This window comes from Ailuropoda melanoleuca, chromosome 14 (assembly GCF_002007445.2).
Source record: "Ailuropoda melanoleuca isolate Jingjing chromosome 14, ASM200744v2, whole genome shotgun sequence".
NCBI classification, from domain to species: Eukaryota; Metazoa; Chordata; class Mammalia; order Carnivora; family Ursidae; genus Ailuropoda; species Ailuropoda melanoleuca.
In genome coordinates, this window is record NC_048231.1 from 43331684 (window position 1) to 43343794 (window position 12111).

General features: G+C 64.9%; 2 protein-coding genes across 5 annotated transcripts; both read right to left on the reverse strand.

Moving 5' to 3' along the window:
- Positions 1–2176: 2176 nt before the first annotated feature.
- GP1BB (glycoprotein Ib platelet subunit beta) lies at positions 2177–4035 on the reverse strand. Its single transcript, XM_019801114.2, is given in 3 exon segments — positions 2177–2566; positions 2568–2926; positions 3182–4035. Coding segments are annotated over 3 exon segments (615 nt in total). The 5' UTR covers positions 3192–4035; the 3' UTR covers positions 2177–2320.
- Positions 4036–4069: 34 nt separating this feature from the next.
- SEPTIN5 (septin 5) lies at positions 4070–12105 on the reverse strand. Of its 4 annotated transcripts, XM_034642542.1 has the most exons (14): positions 12020–12077; positions 11873–11883; positions 10622–10684; positions 9355–9426; positions 7332–7428; positions 7139–7225; positions 6759–6882; positions 6539–6673; positions 6236–6353; positions 5997–6098; positions 5114–5210; positions 4894–5029; positions 4603–4705; positions 4070–4498 (listed from the first exon to the last, which is right to left on the reverse strand). In XM_034642542.1, exons 1-14 carry the CDS (start codon positions 12060–12062, stop codon positions 4442–4444), a joined length of 1245 nt encoding a protein of 414 aa, XP_034498433.1. In that variant the 5' UTR covers positions 12063–12077; the 3' UTR covers positions 4070–4441. The 4 variants fall into 4 exon arrangements, with proteins under 4 accessions (XP_034498433.1, XP_034498434.1, XP_034498435.1 ...); XM_034642543.1 differs by lacking the exon at positions 9355–9426 and having other exon boundaries at positions 12020–12084; XM_034642544.1 differs by lacking the exons at positions 9355–9426; positions 10622–10684 and having other exon boundaries at positions 12020–12105.
- Between the last annotated feature and the right edge of the window lie 6 nt (positions 12106–12111).

Sequence of the window (12111 nt, forward strand, 5' to 3'; positions counted from 1 at the left end):
AGGAAGTTCTTCCTTAGGTCTGACCGCACTGTGATGCCAGCCTCTTTCCTCCATCAGGGAAGCTCCAGCTGCTTCTGCACCTCCGGGCTCTCAGAGCTATGTGCCCACCCTTTCAGCTGGACACTGGCCCAGAGGCCGTCAAGGTTGTGGGCACTGGGCAGCAGACCTGGGCTCCTACTGACCCTTCCCCATAGTTTCTGCTGGAGCCTCAGCAGAAGGGGGGCTCCTTCTTTTAGCTTGGGGTCACCTAGGACCCCCAGGTCATTTTCTCCTGGGCCCTGCATTTGTCCCCTGAAGGCCTCAGTGAGGAGGAAGAGAGAGGGGTCCTGGGGGCCCCGTGTTAGCTCTGCTCCCCCTGCAGCTGTGGACATAGCTCTAGCTCGGTAGGAGGACCCCTCTCTGGCGTCTGGCTTCCTCCTCTGGAAAGTAAGGGGGACACTCTCTCCCCGTACCACGTTGGGACTGAGTTAGGAGGTTGCCTGTGTACCTTGCTGTGACAACGACTATCACCTCTGACCCCTACCAGGGGCTCTGAGTGTGCTGGGCCACCCTTGGGGGTGGGAAGGGTGGCAGTTCATTTGTACAAAAGGGGCCACCATCCCTGATGTGGTGATAAGGCCGGATGGACGATTGGACAGTCAGCCACAGCCCACAATGGGCCGGATGCCCTGCACCTGCCCACAAAGGAGGGGGTGGCTCCTGCCTCATGTCTGACCGGCAGCCCCGAGATAGCATCAGCCCAACCGGAGGGCCATCCATCTTGTCCCACAAAGACTGGGACAAAGGCCATGTCAGTGGCAGCCTCCCCGACCTGGTCAGTGGGGGCCAGAGCCTTCCTGTGCCAGGCACCCAGACCCAGGCCTGAGGCTTCTTGTCAGGGTCCTATTTTTGGTCGGTGGAGAGCAGTCTTGTTTACAGGCCAGCCAGGTGGGGGCCACACGAGGGTGGGAGCAGGACTCTAATAGTGAGGAAAGCGTCAGGCCCTCATTTCGGCACCCCTGGCCCCTTGTTAGCAGCTTGTGCCTTGCTGGGGCACCCCGGAGGAGTCCCAGGCCCTGGCTGCTCAGCCCAGGCAGTCGGAGACGCCAAGTCCAGGACATGATTCCAGATACCATGCAACCCCCTGGCACCCACTCACCCCTGCAGGGACCTGCCTTGGAGGCTGAGCTTCTAATTCAGATGCCCAGGGAGTTCCCGGTCGGCCGTCTGACCAGCCTCACCACCCCCAGTCCAGCCCCGACCGCCCTGAAAGCTGCTCACGTGGCACGGTCCCTGCCACCCATGCTCTGAACAGTCCTCAGAGCCTTCTCACGGCCCCTCACCGACGCCCAGGGACTGCTACTGCAAACTCTCCCTCTCTTTCTCTCAACCACACTGCCCTGCAGTGCCCTCGATGTCCCCCACTGTCTTCACTGTCCCACGTCCTCACTGTTACTGTGTCCTCACCGCCCCTACAGTGTCCTCACTGTTAGCTTGGAGTCCTTACTGTCCACGGAGTCCTCACGGCACTCAGCGTCCTTGCTGTCCCTGTGTCCTCACTGCCCCGCAATGTCCTCACTGTCCCAAGTGTCCTGTCCTCAGTGTCCTCATTGTCCCGTGTCCTTGCTGTTCCCACTATCCACTGCCTTCACTGTCCCCACAGTGTCCTGATGGTCCCATGTCCTGTCCTCAGTGTCCTCGTTGTCCCCAGTATCTTTGCTGTCCCTGGTGTCCTCCTTCCCCAGTGTCCTCACAGTGGTTCACACTGTCTTCATTGTCCCCACAGCGTCTTTGGTCCCTGAAATGTCCTCGCAGTGTCCTCACTGTTCCCACACTGTCCTCCCTCCCCTGCAATGTGGTCACTCTCCGAGTTCTTTTGTGCTTTCCTCTTCAACTTCTGTGAGAGTGAGTGGTCTGGGAGGGTTCACTGCCTGACGGTTTGGCCGGCAGTGATCCTGCGTGTACAAAGATGTGATGCGGCCCCTCGAACCGCCTCCCAGGGCTGTTCCTGCGGTTTGTGGAGGGGAACTTCCGGGTGGCGGGGCGCAGAGACCAGGCAGATAGGGAGAAGGGTTTATTCTGCACTGGAGTTTGGCGTGGGGAACTCGCAGGGGCAGGGATGCAGCTCACCCCCTTGACCTGCCTCAGCGACCCGGGCTAGCAGAAGGCACGCAGCGGTGGGGCGCGCCAGGCCCGGGGGCCCGCAGGGGTTTGGCGTGGTCTCGGAAATTGTGCCCAGGCGGAGGACGGGACCCGGTCCCGGTCAGCGCGAGGGTCCCCACGGGGGAGGGTTCCTTCGGCTCGGCGCGCCCGCGTCGCTCGGCGCGTCTCGGGACTCGTCTCAGGACTCGCTGACTCCAGCCGGCTCCGCCACCAGCGGGGAGGTCAGCGACAACGGGTGCGCGGCGCGGGCGCGGGCTCGCATCCGGCGCAGGCGGCACAGCAGCAGCAGCAGCAGCAGCGCGTGCAGCAGCCCGAGGCCGAGCAGCAGCAGCTGCGCCGCCAGCGCCCCCCAGCAGAGCGCGCCCGGCGCACAGGCTGCGCGCAGCTCGTCCTCCGCCAGGTAGGGCAGCAGGCGGCCGCTCAGGGGCGGGGGGCGCGGAGCAGCGCAGCTCGCGGTAGGGCGCGCGCTCCGGCTGACCGGCCAGCCAGGCGCGCAGCGGCACCAGGTGGCAGTCGCAGCGCCAGGGATTGGCCCCCAGGTGCGCGGTGCGCAGCGCGGGCAGCGCGTCCAGCAGTCCCGGCGGCAGCGCCGTCAGATTGTTGCCCGTCAGCACCAGTTCGGTCGTGTCCAGCGGGAAGGCGGCGGGCAGCGAGGCCCACGTCAGCCCGCGGCGCCCGCAATCCACGCGCGTCCCCGCGCAGTCACACGGCGCCGGGCAGCCCGCGGCCGGGCGGCTGGGCGGCGCTAGCAACAGGAGCAGCAGGCTCAGCGCCCCTCGCGGCCCTGGAAGGGAAGCGCCGTAGTGAGCCTGGCGGCCTGTGGGGCACCTGGGCGGGGGTCCCTTGCACCCGGAGCGCTGGGCCGGCTCCTCATCCCGAGGCCCGAGCCGTCTATTGCCCCCAAGCCTCTCCATCTCCATCATCTTGCGTGCTGGCTAGAGGTCCCCTCGAAGTCCGACCCAACCTCCCTACTGCAGCGCCTCCCAACCCGACTTGGCTCAAGGAGCGCAGCCCGGACCCTGCCTGACCCCAGACTCACCGGAGCCCATGGTGAGAGGATGGTGACCCGGCTTGCTCTGGAGCGCGAAGCCTTGGCTGGCGAGCCAGGCGATAAGGCCGCCCCGCCCCTGCCAGGCCCCAGAGCCCCCGCCAAACCGACCACAGAGCAGCCATCCGCCAGAAATAACCCGAAGGAGGCCGAGCGGACAGGCGCTGCGGCCCCAGATACAGCGCTATCACCAGGGCCCGCAGGCCGCCAGGGCTTCCGCCCCCACAAACTCCCAGGGGTGCACGAATCACTCTGACACCGCTGCGACTTCACCAACATTGTTCTCCTGTCACCAGGACAGGACGCAGCATTCACAACTGAACAAAATTGGAGAGTGGGGTTTGGAGGAAGGTATCATGCTGGGGGTGGGGGTAGGGGTGCGGGATGGGCTAGGGAACCCAGGGCAACAGTGCTGCTAGGAAGGAGGGACCTCCAGCCACAGGCAGGGAATGGCAGTCTAGGGATAGGGGGTTGCCAGGTTGCCCACCACCCACTGCTCCTGGAGCCCTCAGGCCAGGCCACAGCCATGGGTGAGGAGCATAGGCGATCACAGGCATCCCAGCCCCACAAGCCCCATGAAATCCTTGCCTGCGGCCAGGTGCCCTCCTTTGGTCTGGAGGGATCATGAGTGCTTCTGTTGCCCAACCTGCCCACTGAGCTACCCGGTGAGGGGGTGAGGAGGTAAGGAAGGACCTGGCCCACCTCGGCACAAAGTGAGGTCTCCGCAAAAGCTGGGTGGCCCAAGGGAGTGGGCATGTGAGGGCTCCCACGTCCATTCTGCAGCACTGGGGTGGGGAAATAGGCCCGGGATGCTGGGGATCTTCTCTCCTATTCTGGCTTGTTTTAACCACCCGCCTGAGTAGGGCCTGGAGTTGGAGTTCATGACCTTCTAGGATAGGGGTAGATCTTAAAAGTCATGCCCCAACCTAGCTGCTGCTCCCCCAAGGCCGAAGGCGGCCAGCTGTGGGGGCTACTCTCCAGGCCCCTTGGAAGCAGATACAAATGAGGGGAGGGACTGATGCTGAGAATAAATTAGGGTTGGCTGGGGGCTGTGACCCCGCGTCTCTGGGTCAGGTCAGGAACAGCTGGGGACAGTCCTGGTCCTGGTCGCTCTGGGACTGGGGTGGTGCCCAGGCCTGCTGGAGATCCAGATGATTCCAGGGTTGAGTCCAGGCCAGTCGGGGTCCAGGGACGGGAAGGGCCAGCCCAGAAACTGGCAGTCTCTCCGCGGCTACTTGGGGCCGGGCTGGGTCACTGGTCCTGCATCTGCTGCTTCATCTTCTGCAGAATCTCCTGCATGCGCTTTAGCTGGAGGTGAGGCAGAGACAGGGGAGGACAGCGGGAGACACGTGACAGGAGGGGCCTGCCGCCTGCCCCCACCAGCCCCTGCTCCTCCCCGTGGCCCTACTAACCTCCTCGTCCTTCATCCTGATGAGCTTTTCTGTCTCAGCGTCGGGCGTAGGCAGGGGCAGGATGGGGATGGGGCTCTCCATGCGGCTGTCCTGGGTCAGTTTGCTGTGGGGCCGACAAGAGGGCGAGAGTGACACCCGGCACTAGCGACGCCCTCCCCCTCTGAGCTCCCACACGCTTGGGGAGGGGAGCTGGGAAGGCGAGGTGCATGGCGGGGGCGTCCCGGGGGGCTGGGGACAACGTTCAGGGCAGCAAGGAGCAGCGAGGGAGCCGGGCCCGGCAGGGCGGCGCACCTGGTCATCTGCTGGATGCAGTGTGCGCGGTAGTTCTCGTAGTGCACGTCGCACGTCACGTCCTTGAGGTCGTGCATGTGCGTGCGGATGAGCATGTTGCGCAGCTTCACGAAGTCGCAGTGGGCCTGGTTCTCCACTGCGGGGCGCCAGCGGGTGGTGGGTGGGTGCCGGCCCAGGGGAGCCTCCCCACCCCCCAGGGGCACCCCAGGCCTGAACTCACCCTCCACGATCCCCCAGGGGTACAGTCGCCCCCGGACCCGCTGGCCTTTGGCCTCCACCACTGTGTTGCTGCCGATAACTGCGAAGGGCGCGCTCTCCTGGGGAGGGCGGTACCAGGGCTCGCGCCCCGTGAGTATGAGAGTGGGGTTAGCGGCTGCAGGGGGCATGGGCACGCTGCACCTGGCAGGTGCCTCCAGCACCATCAACAGCCTCTCTCCAAAGAGCTCCTTGAGTTGTCCTGCTCTTGGCTTCTCTGAAGCCAGGGCTAGCACAGCTTAGACCCTAGGGGCCTTTGCCAGGCCCCACCACACATATCCTCTCCTTCTGACACCACCCCCCATCAGGAACTGCTCCAGCTAGCTACCTTCGCCATCCCACCCCAGGGCGGAGCCCACGGCCCTGTTAGTGAGGCTAACTTTGGCGGGGGCCAAGGCCCCACCCTGCCCCGGGGCCCAGCGGCCGCCTGGCCCGTGTCTTGGGCTTGGTTATTGCCACTCTACATCCTGGGGCACCCAAAGTCACAGCCACCCTCTGGAGCTCAGAATTCTGGGAGCCGGGTCATGCATAGGCTTGTGGGCCCCTGGGCCCTGGGCCGGACCCTTCTGCTGGTGACCCCTTGGAAGAAGGCTGAGGAGTAGGGTCAGAGTGGAGGCCTGGCCAGCACTGTGCCTTTGGGTCCCGGAAAGTGCTCCATGACACATGAACCACACGGGGCCCACATTGCACAAGCCAGTGGGGACATGGGGGACTGTACCCCCCAGCCCCAGGTGGAGGGGCTCTACTGCCCAGACAAAAGACTCCTGTCCCCACTGGGTTGGACCTGGATGCTTGGCCCCATGTAAACTAACCTCCAGTTCCCTCCTCTGCCACACCAGGCTGCTCACCTTCAGTTCCCGATCTTGCTGCTTAAAGTCCTCGTCCTCGTCGGAGTCACACTCGGGGAACTGGTACACATGGATACCGAACTTGTCAATCTCCTCCCGGATCTGTAGCGGGGCAGGGGCTGTCAGATTTGAGGCTGGCCAGGTACCCGGGGCTGGCCACGTTGGCACCCAGAATCAGCACAGCCGGTGGTCTCCGTCCCAGAGATCTGGCCCAAGCCCCACTGCCACAGCAAGCTCACCCGCTCCTTCAGCTTCCGGATCTCACCGGGGACGAGACAATCAGCTTTGGCGATGAGGGGCACGATGTTCACCTTCTCGTGCAGGGCCTTCATGAAACCCACATCCACGGGCCGCAGCCTGCGGGGAGCAGCCAGGATGGCGAGGGGCAGAGCGGGGGTGGCGGGGGCCCGGGGAGAGGCTGGGGTGGGCTCGGGGAGGGCGTGCTTGTACTGCACAGTCAGGGGATAGGCAACGGCCGGTACAGCCGTGAGGATCCGTGGCGGCGGGTGGCCCCCGAGCCCGTCCCCAGGCCAGTCACGCACCCGTGCCCAAAAGGGGAGATGAAGTACAGGCAGCAGTGCACGCGGTTGTCTTGGATGTTCTTGCGGTTGAGGCCGCTCTCGTCGCGGAAATACTGCTCAAACTGCTGGTCCACGTAGTCGGTGATGGGCTTCCAGCTGCAGGGAGACAGCAGGGTCCGTGAGGCCGGAGGGGAGGCTGGGCCAGCCTAGGCAGACTGTCCCCCCGCCAGGCTTTGCTCACCACTCGGAGTTGTTGACAGCATCCCCGAAGCCGGGTGTGTCTACAATGGTGAGCTTCAGCTTCACGCCCTTCTCCTCGATGTCCACCGTGTGCTTCAGGATCTCCACAGTCTGGCTGATGCGCTCTGCGGGGGTCGGGGCGTTGTCTGGAGGGGGTCTCTCCAACTCCCACCCCCCCACCCCGGGCACCCAGGGCCCTTGTTCTCATTCATTCTAGTGTTTTGGCTCTGGCCTATGATCCGGGCCACTTCTCCTGGACCCTGAACAGGAGATCCAGGCTGTGGGAAGAGAGGAGCAAGGTATGGACCTGGAAGGGAACTCTGAGGGGTCACACAGCAGGGGATGGGGAACCCGTGCCAGGGCTTCCTGGGGCCCACTCACCCTCAGCACTGAGCAGCTTCCGGTCCTTGTACAAGTCGGTCAGGAAGAGGCTGTGGACCAGTGTGGACTTCCCCAGGCCTGACTCACCTGCCAGCAGGTATGTGAAAGAGTCAGGTTAAGTCTGAGGCCCCTATGACAGAGCCTGGCTGGCTAATGGCCCAAGCCACCCTACCTGGGAGTCCAGCCCACTCACCGGCCACCATGAGCGTGAAATCAAAGCCCTTCTTCACAGACTTCCGGTGCACCTGATTGGGCAGTGTGGCGAAGCCCACGTACTGCTTGTCGATATCCTGGGGGCCAGGGTGGGGCAAGTCAGGGGCACGCTGGCGTTCCTGGGGCAGTCTGATGCCCTGTTCCCTACCTGGCTCAGACATGGAGGCAGCAGGGGGCAGAGGCCCCTGGGTGGGGAGTTTCAACGGCACAAATGGGGTGAGGGCCTGTGGGCAAAGACCTGGCGGTGGAAAGGCAGGTAAGGAGGTGGCAGGCATCCTTGCCCCAGCCTCAGTGAGGGGCTTTGCAGGGACCTGATGTGTCTGTGTGTGTAGAGTTTAGGATGTCTGGCTGTAGCAGGCACAGGCTGTGTCCTCCCTTGGGTGGTGGGAAGAGGGCGCCAGGACCAAGACCCCTCAGACACACCCAAGGTCCTCCACAGGCGGGAGAAGCCCCCTGGCCTTAATACTCACCCCTCCTGAGTGTACCAGGGGGTGGGAGGCCCCATCTGGCCGTGATCCAGCCGTGGGGGTGGCTGGCTGCTGCTACCAAGGCGAGCAGGGGCTATTTATAGACAGCGGCACTGAGCCTCCCCCGCCCGCGGGGTCCCATGGCCCACCCCGGCAGACCCTGGCCCTGCGGGTCCCTGTCACGTCCCAGAGCCCTGGGGACCGGGACCAGGCGGGCGCACACACACTGACCCACATTCCGCTCCCCTCTCCACACACACCTTGAGCCGCCTCTGGGCCTGGGTCCGCGGCGACAGCAGCTGCTCCACCAGGCGGTCCTGGGGCGCTGCCAGCGAGTCCATCGCTGCGTTCGCACCCCAGACCCGGTCAGGCCCACAGGGGCCGGGCTTACAGGAGGGACTTACGCGCGGTTCTGCCTTGAAACCCGGTTCTCGCCCCCGTTTTACGGGCCCGGGAACTGAGGCCCAGAGAAGGGACGTCGCCCACCCGGGGTGCCGCCGACCCCGGAGGCCGTGCGTGCCATGCCTCTGCCGACCCGCCCCGAGCCGCCCGCGGCGTTGCAGCCACAGGCAGGCCCCGCTCCCGCACCAGAACCAGAGGCGGGGCCTCGCCGGCGCTGGCGGGGGGTGGGGGGGACAAGACCGCCCCACCCGTGCGGTCGCTGGGAAACAGTCGCCTGGAAATTGGGCCGCGGGCGGAGCCACCGGAAAGCTGCTGCGGAGGGCAGGGCCGAACATAGGCGCGCATAGGCGCGGGGGCGGAGTCCCGCTGCCGGACCTGCGTCCTGGGTGCCCGAGTCGCGACCACCCGGGTGGGCGGGTGGAGGAAGCCCGGGCCCACCGAAGGGCCCAAGGGGACGGGGTTGTGGCTGCCCCGCGTCCCGTCCCCCCCAGGTGCGGCGCGGCTTCCGCCCGCCAGAGGGCGCCGGGGGAACGCTCCCGGTACCCAGGCTCACCCACGCGGGAACCGGCCCCGCTCACTCCTCTCCTCGCAGAATTGGCCCGGAAACCTCCCGGCGGTGTCACGGCGGCCCAACTACCCACGGCCACATCCGTTCCTGCACTGCTTCCTCCCCCCTCGCGCGCGCCCGTGGGCAGGGATGTTCTTGACTGGCGCGGCCTCCCCAGACTCGTGGGAACTGGGAGGGGGCAAAGCCCACCTCCCCAGCCTGGACCCGCTCCACCCGCCACCCCCTCCACCCGCCCCGGGTGTGCAGAAGCTTAAAGCGGGGGGAGGGGGGCTTAGTTAGAGCACTAAAGGCTTACCCACCCTACCTCTGGAAACTTGGAAGCTGCAGCCAGCACTGGCCACAACTGACCCCAGACCACTCCTTCCAGCAAAGATGGGTGTGGGGCGGGGTATGCGGAGTGAACTTACTCCCTCCCCAGTATGCGGGTCCCTCTGAGTTTCCTCGCCTGCTCTGACCCACAGCACTGGGCCTAGGGGGACTGGAGAGCTCCAGCCAGTGTAGCTCTCACCTTTTATGACCACCCCAGGGACCACAGGCATCTCCGAAGTGACCAAACCCTTCCTCACCCTTTCCTCCAGGACCCCACCAGAATTTGAACCAGCCAGTACCAGCAGGGCAGAGGGACACTTGGAAAGCAGCTGCAACATGAAGAGACATATCCTTGGACTGTGCATCAGTGGGGAGAAGCCCCCCCTCCAGCTCTTCCCCACCCTGGTCCTCCCTTCTTGGCTCCCCTGGTTGGCGGGTCTCTGTCTATATGTCCAGGCTCATGATGTTGCTGTGGGGCCTGGAGGCCACTGGCACCTGGGGAGGAGGGCTGGGCCCACAGCTGGGAACAGGAGAGACTTTCATCCAGAGGAGAGCAAGGGAAGCCACAGGGCACCTCCCTCGGCTCCCCCGGATGGGCCCTCAGTCCTTGCTCTGACAAAGCCTCCATACTGGCCCCCGCCTTCTGCCATGCTAACCTGAAGGAGGCATCTGGACCAAGTCCCAGCCAACCGCCACCTGTAGGCCCACTGCAGACACAGCCCCCAGCCTAGCCCCCCACCCCCACCCCCATCCACCCCAGACAGGCTGGCATCTCAGGCTCAGGGCATCTATAAGCTAGACACCCCTGGGTCTGGGCCTCAGGCTAAGAAAGAGCCTTGGCACTGCACAGCTTGGTGGCTAATGGAGCTTGTCGATTCCAGATTGCCTCAATTTCCCCATTGGTAAGGCAAAGCCTCTGGGGAGGCCCAAGTCAGGAAGGCAAGAGTCTCACTCCCAGCTCCCAACCCACCTGCCCCATCACCCAAACTGACCCAGACAGGGCCTGTGGATTCCCTGGGGGAGCTCGAAGGAAGGACCCTGCCACCCCCTCTCTCTGGCCCATGAAGTACAACAAATATTCCTCAGGGCTTCCTGAGCCATAGACACAGCTGCGCCCACCTCCTCCTGGTGCCTGAGACTCTCCAGGCATTTCCATTCTTAGAATCACTGGAGTCAGCTCTGGAAGCAGCCGCCAGAGCCAACAGAGCCCCATTACTGCCTGAGACAGGGTGGGGGTCAGAGAATGGGGGCAGAGGGCCACCAGAACTCCCCCCGACCCTCTTTCACAGTGCGGATAGACTAAAGCTCTGTAACACCAACAATGCTAACAGTGAAACTGCCACAGTTCCCCCCAGATCCTCGGGGAGCCCGCCCCAAACACCTGGCTCCCTGGCTTTGTTCCTGGGGCTCCCCCCTCCACGTGATGGGAGCCCCCCCCCCCGGCCGTAGGGGCAGAGAATGGGTGAGGCTGCCTCCTAACTGACCTCGAAGGATGGGTAGACACAGGCCTGAAAGGGTTCATACCTCTGCAGGAGGGGGTCCCTGTGTGGTACTGGGCAGCAGCTGCCAGGCAGTGACTCCAAGTGCCTGCAGGCCCAGGAGAAGCTGAGGGCGCTGGTTTCCCGGGCCTTCTCTCTCTCTCCCTCGAACAATAGCCTGGCAGCATGTGCCCCTGCATCTCAGGCATTGTCTGACCTGCCTTGATGGGAAGGCAGCTCCTGGCCCAGGCTCCCTGAAGCAGCCCTGCCAGCAGGGTGAGGTTGAGGGGCCCCTCCCCACGAGCCTCACCTGTCCCTGCCAGGAGACTGGCACCTGGTAGCCAGTGACTCCCAGCCCCCACCCTACCTGCTGGGTCGCTCCTGGGGCTCCCACCGCACCCTGGGCCGGGACTTCAGGGTTCTACCCAGAATCTACCCACTGTGTAAATTCCCATCCCTGACGAGGGCTGCCAAGGCGACTTAGGTACCAGAGTTGGGTCCCAGAAAATCCCACAAACTTGACGGAGCTCAAGCCAGAGAGGCCCCCAGCAGGGCTGCCTCAGAGCCCCCTGCCACCTGGTTACCCACCCCTACCCCACTCTCAGTGTCTCCCAGCTCTGTTTAACCCCAAGCTCAGCTGGGTTTCACAGTGGGTGCCCAGGTCAGCCTCCTGTTGGGTCCTGCATTCCTGGAGGGTAGGGACCAGGCCAGACCCTTTGGAAAGCCACCAGCCTATTTGTACCCAATAGATTGGAAGACCCGCGCTGGGCACAGGCATGACTCAGACCAGGCCCTGGAGGCTCCCAGTCTGGGGAAGAGGCCTGGCCACAGATTAGCTCGCTCAAACTGGTGTGTGGGGAGAAGAGGCAGAAGATGCACCAGAGTGGGGTGGGGCTGCTCAGGTTCTAGGTGCAGGCTGGCGGACAGAGACCCCTCCCCCAGCCTTTGGCTTGCCAGTGTCTGTGCCGTCACTCAGGACCCCCAGCACGAGGCCCAAGGCCAGGTCAGGGAAGATATGCTGGCGCTGGATCAGTGGGAGAGGGACACCCGGCCCATCCCCCCAGCCTGGGAGGGGCGCCCGTGCTGTAAGAGTCAAGGGCCAGGCCCCCAGCATCCTGGCGCCCACTGCTCCCCCTCGTAGCCCCAGGCGCGGCGACACTGCCCCAGCTGACAATCGGTTATCGCGACAGGGAGGGATTGACTGCCGGCGGGGGCGGGGTCGCGCCTGGGCGCCGGCGGCGTTGGTGCCACAATGGGTGACAGCAGGCCGGGGAGGGGAGCGGCGGCGCGCACGTACCTGCTTGTCCTCTGCAGGGTCGGGGTCGGGTCAGGGTCCGCGTCCGGGCCGGCAGGCGAGGGGGAGAGAAAAGACACGGTGAGAGGCCGGCGGGCGGGCGGCGGGGACAAAGGCGCGCGCGGGCGCGCGGGCGGGCGCCGGGCTCACCTGGGGTCGCCAGCTTGCTCTTGTACCGCAGGCCTGTGCTCATGGTGGCCGCCGGCGGGGGGGACGAGCGGCGGCGGGCGCGCGGGCGGGGC